Source organism: Acomys minous, assembly GCF_964271855.1.
Source record: "Acomys minous genome assembly, chromosome: 15".
In the NCBI taxonomy this organism is placed as follows: domain Eukaryota; kingdom Metazoa; phylum Chordata; class Mammalia; order Rodentia; family Muridae; genus Acomys; species Acomys minous.
The window spans coordinates 72,313,001-72,325,262 of NC_140497.1; the positions used below are offsets into that span (position 1 = coordinate 72,313,001).

At 37.1% G+C, this 12,262-nt stretch overlaps 1 protein-coding gene across 8 annotated transcripts in view; it reads right to left on the bottom strand.

The window, feature by feature from the left end:
• ANKRD17 (ankyrin repeat domain 17) overlaps positions 1 to 12,262 on the bottom strand; it is a 143,527-nt gene that overhangs the window by 53,997 nt on the left and 77,268 nt on the right. For 4 of the 8 annotated variants that reach the window (XM_084758430.1, XM_084758428.1, XM_084758431.1 and 1 more), the window contains exons 12-16: positions 11,729 to 11,856; positions 11,368 to 11,511; positions 10,927 to 11,029; positions 8,738 to 9,490; positions 4,423 to 4,571 (exon numbers count right to left, since the gene is read on the bottom strand). In XM_084758430.1, coding sequence (XP_084614556.1) covers positions 4,423 to 4,571; positions 8,738 to 9,490; positions 10,927 to 11,029; positions 11,368 to 11,511; positions 11,729 to 11,856 — 1,277 coding nt within the window. The remainder of the gene's footprint in view (positions 1 to 4,422; positions 4,572 to 8,737; positions 9,491 to 10,926; positions 11,030 to 11,367; positions 11,512 to 11,728; positions 11,857 to 12,262) is intronic. The other 4 variants (XM_084758433.1, XM_084758435.1, XM_084758429.1 and 1 more) reach the window with 3 other exon arrangements.

Consider the following 12,262-nt stretch of genomic DNA (forward strand, 5'->3'; position numbering starts at 1 on the left):
AGCTCACTCTGGACTGCAGACTGAGCAGCAGCCTGAGATCATTCTGCTCCACCCCAGTGTTAGGATCAACACAGCATGAGCTGTGATACTCAACTACAAGTCACACTCAGCTATAATCTATTGACGTTAAACAAGTTATAGTTTATGTAATCCAGGCTTGCCTAAACCATGCTCTATGCCAATGGATGACACTGAACTCTTGGTTTTCCTGAATTAGAGGTAAATACCATCGTACCAGGTTTAATGTGATGTTGTATAGGGTGGGTAACAAACCCAAGATTCTGTGCAAGTTCTTTACCAACCGAGCCACATTCCCAGCCCACATCTATACCTTTGAAAAGATAATGGAAACAATGGATAGAACAAGTTTTATTATTTTTTCTCACATTATTTCTAATTTGAAGAATAACAAAGACAAGAAGCTCATACACATATGATGTCAATGTGATAGCAAAGAGGCTCACACACGTACTTTTTAAAAAAAGACCATGAGCAAAACAACGGTCCTTTCTTCTACTTACATATCTACAGGAGTCAATCAAATTTTATACTCAAAAAATAATTAATTCAGGGGTACCCAAGTTTAATCTTACGTCAGTTTGTGCTAGGATCAAATCAGGAACTCACACCTGCTCTACTTCTGAAAGCATCAACTAAAATAAAAAAGGTGTTCTATCCCACTGGAGAGTGTTTAATCTCTCACATCCATTGCTCTTTGTCTAGTATTTTTCAGTAGTTCATTTGTGTGTTCTAACACAGTTTGGTCATATAAACCAAAACATTCATGGTATCAGAGTTTATGCAATTTTTTTTTCTTCAGTAAGAAATATTTTTAGAGGCAGTACAAAAAAAAAAAATCTTCTTTGTTGTTTTGTTTTGGAACAGGGTTTTCTCTGTGTACCCATGGCTGTCTTGGAACTCACTCTGTACACCAGGCTCGCCTCGAACTTGGAGGTCCACCTGCCTCTACCTCACAAATGCTGAGATTAATGTCATACAGCACCACCCCCACCCCTGGCTCTCACAGGGATATTTTACTTGTTTGTTTTTCAAGACAGGGTCTCTCTGTGTATCCTTGGCTGTCCTAGACTCACTCTGTAGACCAGGCTGGCCTTGATCCACCTGTGTCTGCCTCCCGAGTGTTGGAATTAAAGGTGTGTGCCACCATGCCCAGCAAACAGGGATATTTTAAAGAGCCATAGTCAATACTTTTTTGTTTGTTTTTGGTATTCAAAACAGGTTTTCTCTGTTGTAGCCTTGGCTGTCCTGGGACTCCCTGTGCAACAGGCTTACCTTAAATTCAGAGATCTGCCTGCCTTTGCTGGGACTAAAGATGTGTGTCATCACCAAACCACTGCCTGGCATCAGTTGGTCAAATCTTTATAAATAAACAAGTTTCTTTTAATTTATGCACATTCTCAGTTGATTTACAAGACTGTTGGTTAAGCAGTTTCATAAGTGAAATAATTTCATCATTAATAACTTAATATTCAGTAAAAATAAAAGTTGTACTTCGACACACATTTTTGGGTCCATTCTATTTGAAAATGTTTTAAAAACAAAACTTAACTTTATACAAGGGCCCCTACATAAAGTTTCTTGGTCCCCTAACTATAAGAACACATTTCTGGTCAAATGCAATAGTCTCAAGACCAGAAGGAGAAGGGAAATAATGCATACTCAATACCAAGTTTTACTGAATTCTACAATTTGGTCAGTAATAAATATAAATGAACATGTTTTTCCACAGTTTTATAAGAGGCGATGAAGCCTGGATAGCATCTTACCCAGTGCAATGGGACACTCTCGTAATTCTCCCTACCCAGAAGATAAAGTCAGGTCATGTGTTTAGGTAAGCTAAGTAAGACTCACAGCAAACAAACACAAACAGATAGATTTCCTCCTTCACCAATGTGACTACAAATCCACAAAATGCTTAGCCTCCTTTTGGGATAGTAATGAAGTGACCTGGTCTGAGGATTAGATCATGTCTTTATCCCCAGAACAACTTTTTAGACTAGAAAGATGGTTCAGTGATTCAGTGCACGTGTTGCTCTTACAGAGAGCCTAGATTCAACTCCTAGCACCCACATGGTAGCTCACAGCTCCTCTTCTGGCCTCCAGAGAACAGGTATGTTTGTGGAACACAGAAAACATGCAGTCTGAACATCCACACATAAAACACACAAATAAAAATAAAAACAAAACAGGTCTGAGCATAGTAGTACATGCCTTTATCAGGGCACTTAAGAAGCAGAAGCAGGTAGTTCTCTGAGTTTCAGGCCAGGTTGGTCTATATAGTAAGATCCTGTCTAAGGATAAACAAACTAACCCATATATAAACAACAGACCATGAATCATCTTAATAAAAGGAACTCTCACAGCTTGGAAATACATGGTTTTAATGGTATATACACACATTCCTTGAAATTCAGATTTATGAAAAGCTGGTTTTAAGTTTTAACAGTATGTATTTCCTCACTCCAGGTATTTATCAAAATACTACAAATATAAATCTAAACATATAAAACATTTTTACTATCATTTTACCTTTTTAAATTGACCTTTTTTTTTTTTTTTGTCTGCATGTGTTACTGGTGTGAAGGTGCCAAGTACCCTGCTGGAACTGGAGTTAGAGAGTTGTAAGCTGACACGTGGGTGCTGGGAATTGAACCTGGATGCTGTGCTCTTAACAGCTGAGCCATCTCTCCAGCCCCATACTTTACCTTTTTAAATTGTCTCACCAAACAGACACCTTTTCTCTTTCAGTTTAATTTCACTTCACTGATTTCTTGTGAGACAAGGTCTTCTGTGGTCCAGATGGCCTCAGACTTACAATATAGTTGAAAAAGAAAGTCTTTGGCCTTCCTGCCTCTATCGCTCTAGCACTGGGATTACAGATTTATGATACTGTGCCTGCCACCTCTTAGCCTTTTTCAAGAGAAAACAAGTTAAATTTTCAACTCCATCTTGTTCTAAGACTTCATGCTCAATTTACAGCAACAACAACGATATAATAATGAATATATATGTATTTTGCATGTGTGTGTGTATGTGTGTGTGTGTGTGTGTGTGTGTGTGTGTGTGTGTACAGCATAGCATAGTTGTAGGTCAGAAGACAACTGGTGGATTCCACTGTGTATTACAATAATCAAATTGAGCCTATTAGGCATGATAAAAAGCTCCTTTAACCACTGAGGAATCTTGCCTTCCATAGTCAATTACATCTTATTTATTTATTGAGACAGGGTCTCACTATGAGCCTTAGCTGGCCTTGAACTCACAGGAATCTACCTGCCTCTGCCTCCTGAATGCCTGCAATCAACTAAATTTTTTAATGGAACTGCTTACTTACCTAATAGATCTCAAGCTTTCTAAACCATATCAGTATCTTTTTTTACCCTTATACATATTCTTTCTGATAATATAAATAAAGCATTTCTATCTCCTCAATGGAATCTGCCATCACGTAATTGCATAAACTCACTACCTATTTCCTCATGCCTTATGTTATCCCATCACACTTTTTTTTTTAATTGCTTATGAGTGCTTTATCTTTAGCAGAGGTCATCAGATTGCACTATAGATGGTTGTGAGCCACCATGTGATTGCTGGGACTTGAACTCTGGACCTCTGGAAGAACAAGTGCCGCTCTTAACCACTGAGCCATCTCTCCAGCCCCCATCACACTTTTAAAAAGTGATATAAAGCCAAAATTCATCCTATAATCCGAGAACTTGGGAGGTTTAAGCAAAAGAATTGTTGGGAATCTGAGAGCAGCTTAGGTTATACGGAGACCCTGTCTCAAGGGGAAAAGTTGCAACTAAGAGTATTTAATATATAGAAACAAAGTTCATTAGGTTACAGCATCACCTTTTGTTGAGGCTACAGACTGAACCCAGGACTTTAAGTAGTCCTCCACTGATTCATGGTCTCAGGCCTAGCAACAATCTATTACCTATTTAAGAAAATACACACCAATCTAATTTTGTTCTAATGAGACAGGGCATCACGTAGCTAAGACCAGCTTAACCATTACATGGCTAAGGATGACCTTTAACTCTTGTTCCTCCAGACCCTAACTTTAAAGACTGGTATCACAGTTGGGGTTTTATTTTAATCTCACTAGGTTACTTCTTTTATATTCACGTCCTCTCTAAACTGCATTATCGCTATAGCTAGGCCAGATTATAAAGACACAGGCTGGCCTTGTACTCGTGCAATTCTGATCTGTCCTTCTAAATGCTAGGACTAGGTGTGAGCCACCATGTCTAATAGGTTTTTTAAAAATGAATTTTAACTATTAATGCAGCCAGAGTCTTCGACAATGCAGTCTGAGCTGTGTAAGATCACTCACTGTACGTCAGCGTTTTAAAGATGGCTGATTCCAGTGAAACCGCCTCTCTTAAACGTGGAACTTACCTGTGCATCAATATCAATGGCAGGGTAGATAGGTAACATGGCTGAAGGAGAGATGATGGGACTTGGAGTTGGAGTCTGAGGTTGGGAAACAGAAGCAGCGACACTGTGGGTAGGAGTGTTTGACATTGCAGATGCTCTTCCACTGACTGCTGTTGAACAAAATAACTGTACTTAATAAGGAGGAAACACTGTTAGCAAGAAATATTTTAAAGAGTTTTTGAAACAAAACATCAATAAGATGTAACAATCCATCTGAAAGACAAATTTTCTTTAATGAAAGTAACCAAAAAATATAAATTCAAAATAATTCTGAAAACAAAAATATTTTATGTACTAAAATTACATAGAAAAGGAATAAATGATAAATAGTCCAGAATGGGGGAAGTGATTCTTTTTTTAAAGTAGCCAACTCACACCTTATATTTTAGAGCAAATAAAAGTTGCTTTACTTTTAGAATGGTAGATTTTTAAAATTCAAACTATTTTAAAAACCACATACTTACTAATCACAATAGGGCAATAGTAACTTTCAAGACCCTGGTATGACAGTTTTCTCAACTATAAAAACTTGATCCTCCCACAGAAAAGGATTTTCTTACATTAATAATTATTCTGAGAGGAATAAAATATCTCATAATCAATTTGGCAATCATACTGACTGAGGACAAAATTAAGATGAGGCTAGAATAAAGATATTCTATACAATCATCCTCCCAGTATGGAGTCTTACTCTTCAATGTAGGATTCTGCTGCAATCTCATTTCACCCACATATGTGACTAAAGAATAATGGCTAGGAACACCTGTACTTGAAGTGGGAGAATGCTAAAGACAGAGGCAGAGAATAGACTGAACATTAGCTTAACCAATTTTATTCTCCCGATAACTCAATTCTGAAGTTAATGTGTGAATGTCTTCTTCTTCAACCACAGTAAGAATGCTGCTGCATTAATATTAAGTTTGGACAGTAATCTCTGAATAGAGTGTAGATGTGTGTTTCCCAAGTATCGTCAACTACACCAGACAGAAAACAATTATGATTCACAGGTGAATCTGAAACCAGGCAAAAGAACTTATCTTGCGCCAAGAATAATACTGAAATTGACCTTTTAACAGTAAGTATAAACATGACTATCAATTAAGAAATCTACATAAAATCCTTACATAAGGCACAAACATACACTGTACATTATTGCAACAAACACTCTATAATCATACATTTTTAGTCCACTTAAAAGTCAAAAGAAAAACAAAGAACAAAAAAATCAAACAAAACAAACACTTGAATCATCAAGGAACCAGACTGAAAGAAAGGGTCACGTGTTACTGATTCTCTACCAACTCAGATACTATTCCGGATTGTCTTTATAGACAGAGTTTCAATCTTACAACCTTAATCTCTTGAGTCTACCTCAAGATTGCCAGGATTATAGGCATGAGCCAGCACATGGCCTTAAAGATCAAATAATTTAACTGAAAGTTCCTATCTTATACATAAATTTCAAAAATCGCATAAAATCTACAGCTCTTAAGATTGTTTACATGTTTCATTTGATAGGTTTTCAAAAATGGAAAGTGACTAAAGATGACCTTGAACTATTGCAATTGCTGTCTCCAGCTCTCAGGTGCCAGGACTAAAGAGCTGCCCCACCACAACTGTTCCAGGAAGCACTAGGGACCAAAGCCAGGGTCTCTCTACCAACTGAGCTACGTCCTTGGCCCACACCGACTTTTATTCTATGATTTTAAATGGGTTAAAACATGGGCAAATGTCTAAATTTAATCTACATTCCAACTGGAATAATGTATTTTAAAGTACATACTAAAATTAGTTTTCTTGTTGGGGTGTTTCAAACCCTCATTTCCTTGGCAGTGCCTTTGAAACAATTTTATCAATAGTAAGTAACCGCTCACCATTCAACCCTTTATTACAGTGCTAAAACAAAAAAGCTTTAAATATCTAAGTACCAAAAGGAATTCTAGTACTAAGGATTTTCTTTTCTTTACATTTGAAAACTCAATTTAGAGAGGGAAAACCACATGCTTGCAAAGTTTTGGAAAACTGTAAATCAAGATAAAACAAAGGCTAAGAGAAATTCAACAAGTACCTAGCTTTGCTTTGGCAGGTATGGAGAATAAGAAAGGTTGAAGACTTGGCCAGCTGGGTACCAAAAGAAATAACAGCATCATATGAGAAGCCTAACAAGTGAGGCCTGGAGAATAAGGTGCTTGGGAGGAAGGCCCAGTGAGGTTGCACTACACAAGAAGCCCAAAATAAGATGTGAAAATGAACCTTAGTCAACTGAAAGGACAAGTATAATCAGAAGTTGTTCAAACAATGAGAATAGAGAAAAAGGTATGTACACATACATGTGCACATCGTGTGAGTGTGAGCGAGGTGCTAGGCAGGAATGACCTAGGGGTAGGCAGCAGATTACTTTTAATTCTGTTCTTTCTCCACTGGGTACTTTACCCACACAGAAGAGCAAAATACAGTAGTAGCCATTTTGGAAAACAGAAAACCTGTCATAATCCCTAAAAATGTTACGTTCATTAAAGTTTGAGAAAAAAATTTTTTTATGAAGGAATAACCTTGAACACACAAACAGAAATTTTGGGAATAAATGAATCAATAGAAAAAGGTGCTTTACAAACATCTGATAATTCTCATCAGAATTAAAAAATTTTACAACAGCAAATTGTTGACAACTATGCCCAAGTACATCAGGTAGATTCTGATAGCACATTAAAAACAATTTTCCAACAGTCATTGGTATAGAACAACCAAGTCTTCATTTCATCAATAAATAACACTTAACTCTACAATCCTTTGGTAACCTGACATAGTAAGAGAGTTATGCTCTAACTTACTGAACATTAGATTTACAGCTACTGTGTACTGTCATGCAATGTTCAAGTCTTTAAAGTTTATTATTACCATAAGTATTTAGATGTGATTAGTAGGGATTTATGTTTTGAAAATCATATACTCATGAACATTAAGACTGTTACAAATCTTATTATTAGTCACTATTAGCAATTTTCCTGGTGTAGTTTATTTTACTCTTAAGAATAACAGAGATTAACATACTACATGTTGCTCAGGAAATTAAAAGACTGGGAAATTGGACCAGTTTATGAAGTGCAAAAATCTTCATCACCTGTTTTTCTGAGTCTCTTCATGTTATTTCAACCTAGCCATCTAAACACTACACACAGTCCTTTCCTCAAGAAATGAACCTTATATTAATGTATAGTCATACATTATAGTCATCATAATATATTGTTTCTAGGAGATTTAAAATTAGAAATAGTAAACAATCCAGGTAAAGACAAATGACTTTTTTAAATGGGAAGAAATCAGAAGAAAATTATGAAAACTCAATTATTTACTCTTTTTTCTTCCCTTTCTTATCATCAAGTGTCCTTCCGGAAGGAAGGAAGAAGTGTTTTAGCTAATAAGAGCATTCTCATGACCTATAACCTATGAACTCTCATCCTACTCTGCTACACAGTTCACAAGATTAGCCCCAAATAAGCAGCATCAACACTCTTCTTATGTTGCAGTCCTTGTTAGGACAGAAGAACATCTCTCTGGCTACACATTTAAAAACATGTCATTTACCATAATGTTAGGGGAACACATCTTCCCATAATACAGTCAGAAACAAGACTATACATTAACATTCACAGGGGATTTAAAAAAAAAAATCACTGACATACAGTAGAATCAGACTGTACTTGGTTGGTACTTTATTAATGTTGTCAAGGTGTTTTGTTTTGATTGCTGTTTGCTTGTTTTTAAATAGCCACCATGAAGTTTGGTACATTAGTATATAAAATATATTTTTTTAAAAATCACAAGTAGACTTAATATGTTCTACTACCTTTGTACTTCAACTTTTATCGATTTTCCTTTTATTGGTGTAAATACAGAAACAAAATGCCAAAGCCCAATCCCAGTGTTCTGAACTTAAAATGAAAAACAAAACCAAAAATAAAAACCAAGACTCAAGCCACTATTGAAAAACCTAGATTCCCAACCTACTGAGTTAAGACAGAAATGTTCAGACATTTATATTGTATGAACTTATCTTTAATTTGACCTGTAGCCATCTGAGAACGTCCTAAATATATAATGGGTCAAGAGTCCAAAAATAGTTCAAGTTGAGTAAGTTATATTTTAAAAAAAAAAAAAAGAGAAAAAAAGAAAAAGAAAAAAGAAAGAAAAAAAAAAAAAAGAAAAAATTCTGGCATACTCTTACTCGCCTTAAGCAAATCATATTTGATACCTGCTCATAACAATATAAACCCACCTGCCATGATGTCATCCAGCGTGTCATTGAGGGTCTGAGCAGGGCTGGCTACCATTAACCCTTGTTGTGTTTCAGTGAGAATTCCTTGCCCCAGCCCTGCCAACTGTGCTTGGCCCAGCACTGGCTGTCCAACTATCACTCCTTGAAGTTCTGTAAGATTTGCGATGGACCCTGGAGGCAAGGGACCCGCTGCCAGAGGCAAAGCTTGCGGCATCGCCAGAGGCTGGATTGGTGCAAAACCCATCTGAGCAGCAGTCTGCTGGGGTTCATCTTTAAGTAAAACAGGATCCACTTGCTGTAACCGTGCATAGTCTCCCTCGGAAAGCTGTTCTCCAACCCCAACAGAAGTAAGTAGTCCCAGGTGCTGGCAAGACTGCTGCTGCTGCTGCTGCAGTTGAATTCTTTGAGCTTTCACTTCTAGATACTGTTTTTTAAGCTGTTGCTGAGTTTTCAGTTGTAGCTCTCGTTCTACTTTCTGCAGTTCCTCCAGAATTTTTTGTTTCTTCTGAATTTGTTCTTCCCTTGTTTTGTTCAGCTCCTCAATCTTCTCCTTGGTAAGTTGGTCAGCATGCGCCAGCTCCAAGGACTGCAGCTGTGCATTTTTTTCTATGGCTTCTTTTATCCTCTGTTCCAGTTCTGTTAACTTTCCCTGAGCCTCTTCTACAATGCTCTCTGGAGACTGATTGGTGATGTAACCCTGTACATCCTGGCTGTTTGCTGGCAAATGGCTGTTGGACTTTTGTTTAGAAGCAGCTGTGTGAAAAAGAAACCCCCTCAGAAGTGCACATGAATGGCATCCTCACTGCAGAGTTACTGTTGGGAGGGTTAGTGCCAACAGTTATGCACGAAGCTATCATACCCATGAAGGTGAAATGTACTTTTAAGGAGTTAAACACAAGTCCACCTTCTCTATCATAAATATAGAATGTATGTATTTTGTGCATAGAGTAATATGGGGAAGTAAAGTTCAGAATTTTATAAATATCACAAGACTAAAATTAGACAACAGACAGATGTAAGCTGTGATACCTAAGTGGTACAGTTCATGTCCAGTCTAAGGCTGCATGTCGCTTCATGTGGTCAGAATGTAACAACTCACAATAAGAGCAGGAAAATAAGGCTACTCATTAAAGGTGTACTGAAAACTTGGATGTCTAAGTCAAGACTTTCCACACTTAATAAAGCATCTGTGCCTTTTATAAACACACACACATACACACAAAGAGTGTCCAAACCAGTGAGATGTACCAAGAAATTAAAATACAACTAAAATATGTCTGTGTTGGGACCTACCATCTTTAAGACTGACAAAGGAAAGAGATAGAAAATCCACATATTCACGCAGCTACCTAGCCAATAGAGAATCAGGATTTACTTTCCCTGGAAGAAAAGATGCTAGACTCCGCCATCCCCTGTATCTTCTGACAGCCAGGTAAGTAAGACTGGTCTGGCTAACAGGTTTAGCAACCAACAGAAAAGAATGCCAAGACAATAGGCTGGTAGCAGTGACCGAAAAGAACTGCTGGGAATATCTAGCATACTTGTTGGTAAAAGAATACAGGTAGCCAAACCAAGAAATAAAAATCACATAGTTTCTTCAAGTAAAACTTTTCAAAAGAAAAACGGATTCAAACTGGTAGGCGTCATGTTTGGGGACATACTTAAGACAGGCATGGTATGACATACACAAGTCAAAAGGTGGACTTTAGAATTCTAAGGTTAACAAGTGTGCCTTACGTATCTTTAATATTAGTTGAGGAAAAAGTATCCGAGATACAAATCTACATTAAACCAAGTCTTTAAATTGAATTTCATATTTGATCCAACTTCTTAAGCTTTGTCTCACATCACTACGAAGACTTAGGTATGGTAAATAAAAATGAGCAGAATGTCATCCACCTGCATCCAGCTTAGTATGAATGAGAATGACTACTCATTAGAGGACAGCGTGGGTAAGCAGAATCCCATTACACAGAGCACCTCAACCTCTTCTGAGTTCCTCTTAGCACCTAATCTTCTCTCCCAGAAACTTGCTTTTCTCATTGGTTTAAAACAAACAACAAACAAAAAACATTAATGATACCACTTAGTAAATTCATTGTTGGTGAAAAATAATTGTTAAGGGCTAGTTTCTGTTTTCTTATTTTCACCTGGACATGTACGAAATAGTCTTTAGAAGTATAACTGACCTTTATTCCTAACGGGAAGAGTAGTAGCAACATTGGCAGGTGGTTTGTCAGGCTCCTGAGGTGGGACAACCATGGGCAGTGCTTGAACTGGTACACGAGGTGCCTAAGAGAAAAGGATGATAATCAATCTTTAGTATACAATCCACTATCACAGTAATAAATTACGTATTTAATATGCCATTTGAGACAATGACATATCTATATCAAATTACTTTCCTTAACATTCTTTCATTTTTTTTAATTGGCTTTGAATTCCAGTTGTTATTCTGATAATTAAAAAAGAAAGGAAAACATAATCCCATCAATACAAAAAAAAAATGTTATACCAAACATCCATTAGCCTTGGCATAATTATGAAGAGAACTTAACAAAGATAAGAATTTAAATGAAAATTATTTAAGCTTTAAAAGAAATATAAGATGCTTTAATTTTGAATCTTACCCTATTTAAATCGTGGGATGGGGGGGTTAGCTGGGTGACATCTGGTGGAGGGGTTGCAAGGAGATTATTAGGATAGTCTAAAAGATAGCAAACAACACTTGTATGGCCACCTTTTGCTGCTTCTATCAACATGGTTGAGCCATCCTAAAAGAATGTATATAGAAGGGAGGAAAAAAAGAGGACACAGAAAAAAGCCATTAGATCTCAGATACATTGAACATAAGTATCTACTACAGAACCCTCTTTAAAACCAGATGACTAAAATTCAGAACACCATTACAAATACAACTAATATATGGTAATTGTGTGACTTTTAAAATGGAGAATTCAAAATGCTGCGATAGCCACTTGAGTTACCTACTTTTAAACGGTGAGTAGGGTCTGCTCCATGAGCCAAAAGCAGTTCCACCACTGCCAGATGACCCCCTGCACAAGCCAGGGACAGTACAGTGTGGTCATTATTAGCTGTGGTCCGATTCACATTTGCTCCTAAAATAAGCATTAAAAAACCACATTAGCAGATGGTTAAAAAAAAAAATTAAAGATTTTTCTCCATTTTTAATTTATATGTATATATGTATGTGCCTGTGTGAGATTATGTGCCCCATGTGCTTGCACATGCACTTGGAGGGCAGAGGACATTGGTATCCCCTGGAGCCAAAGTTACAGCAAGTTTTGAGCTAACTGATGTGGGTACCGTAAACTAAACCCAAGAAGTCTTCTGGAAGAACAGCCCGTGCTCTTCACCACTGATCCTACTTTCTAGCACCCATTGGGGAAAATTTAACAGATTATTTAGTGTTTAAGTACACAAGTGTTGTGTGTGTGTGTGTGTGTGCACGCGCACTCATGCTGATGAATGTAAACACGCACATGTGACATGGTGTGCATGTGG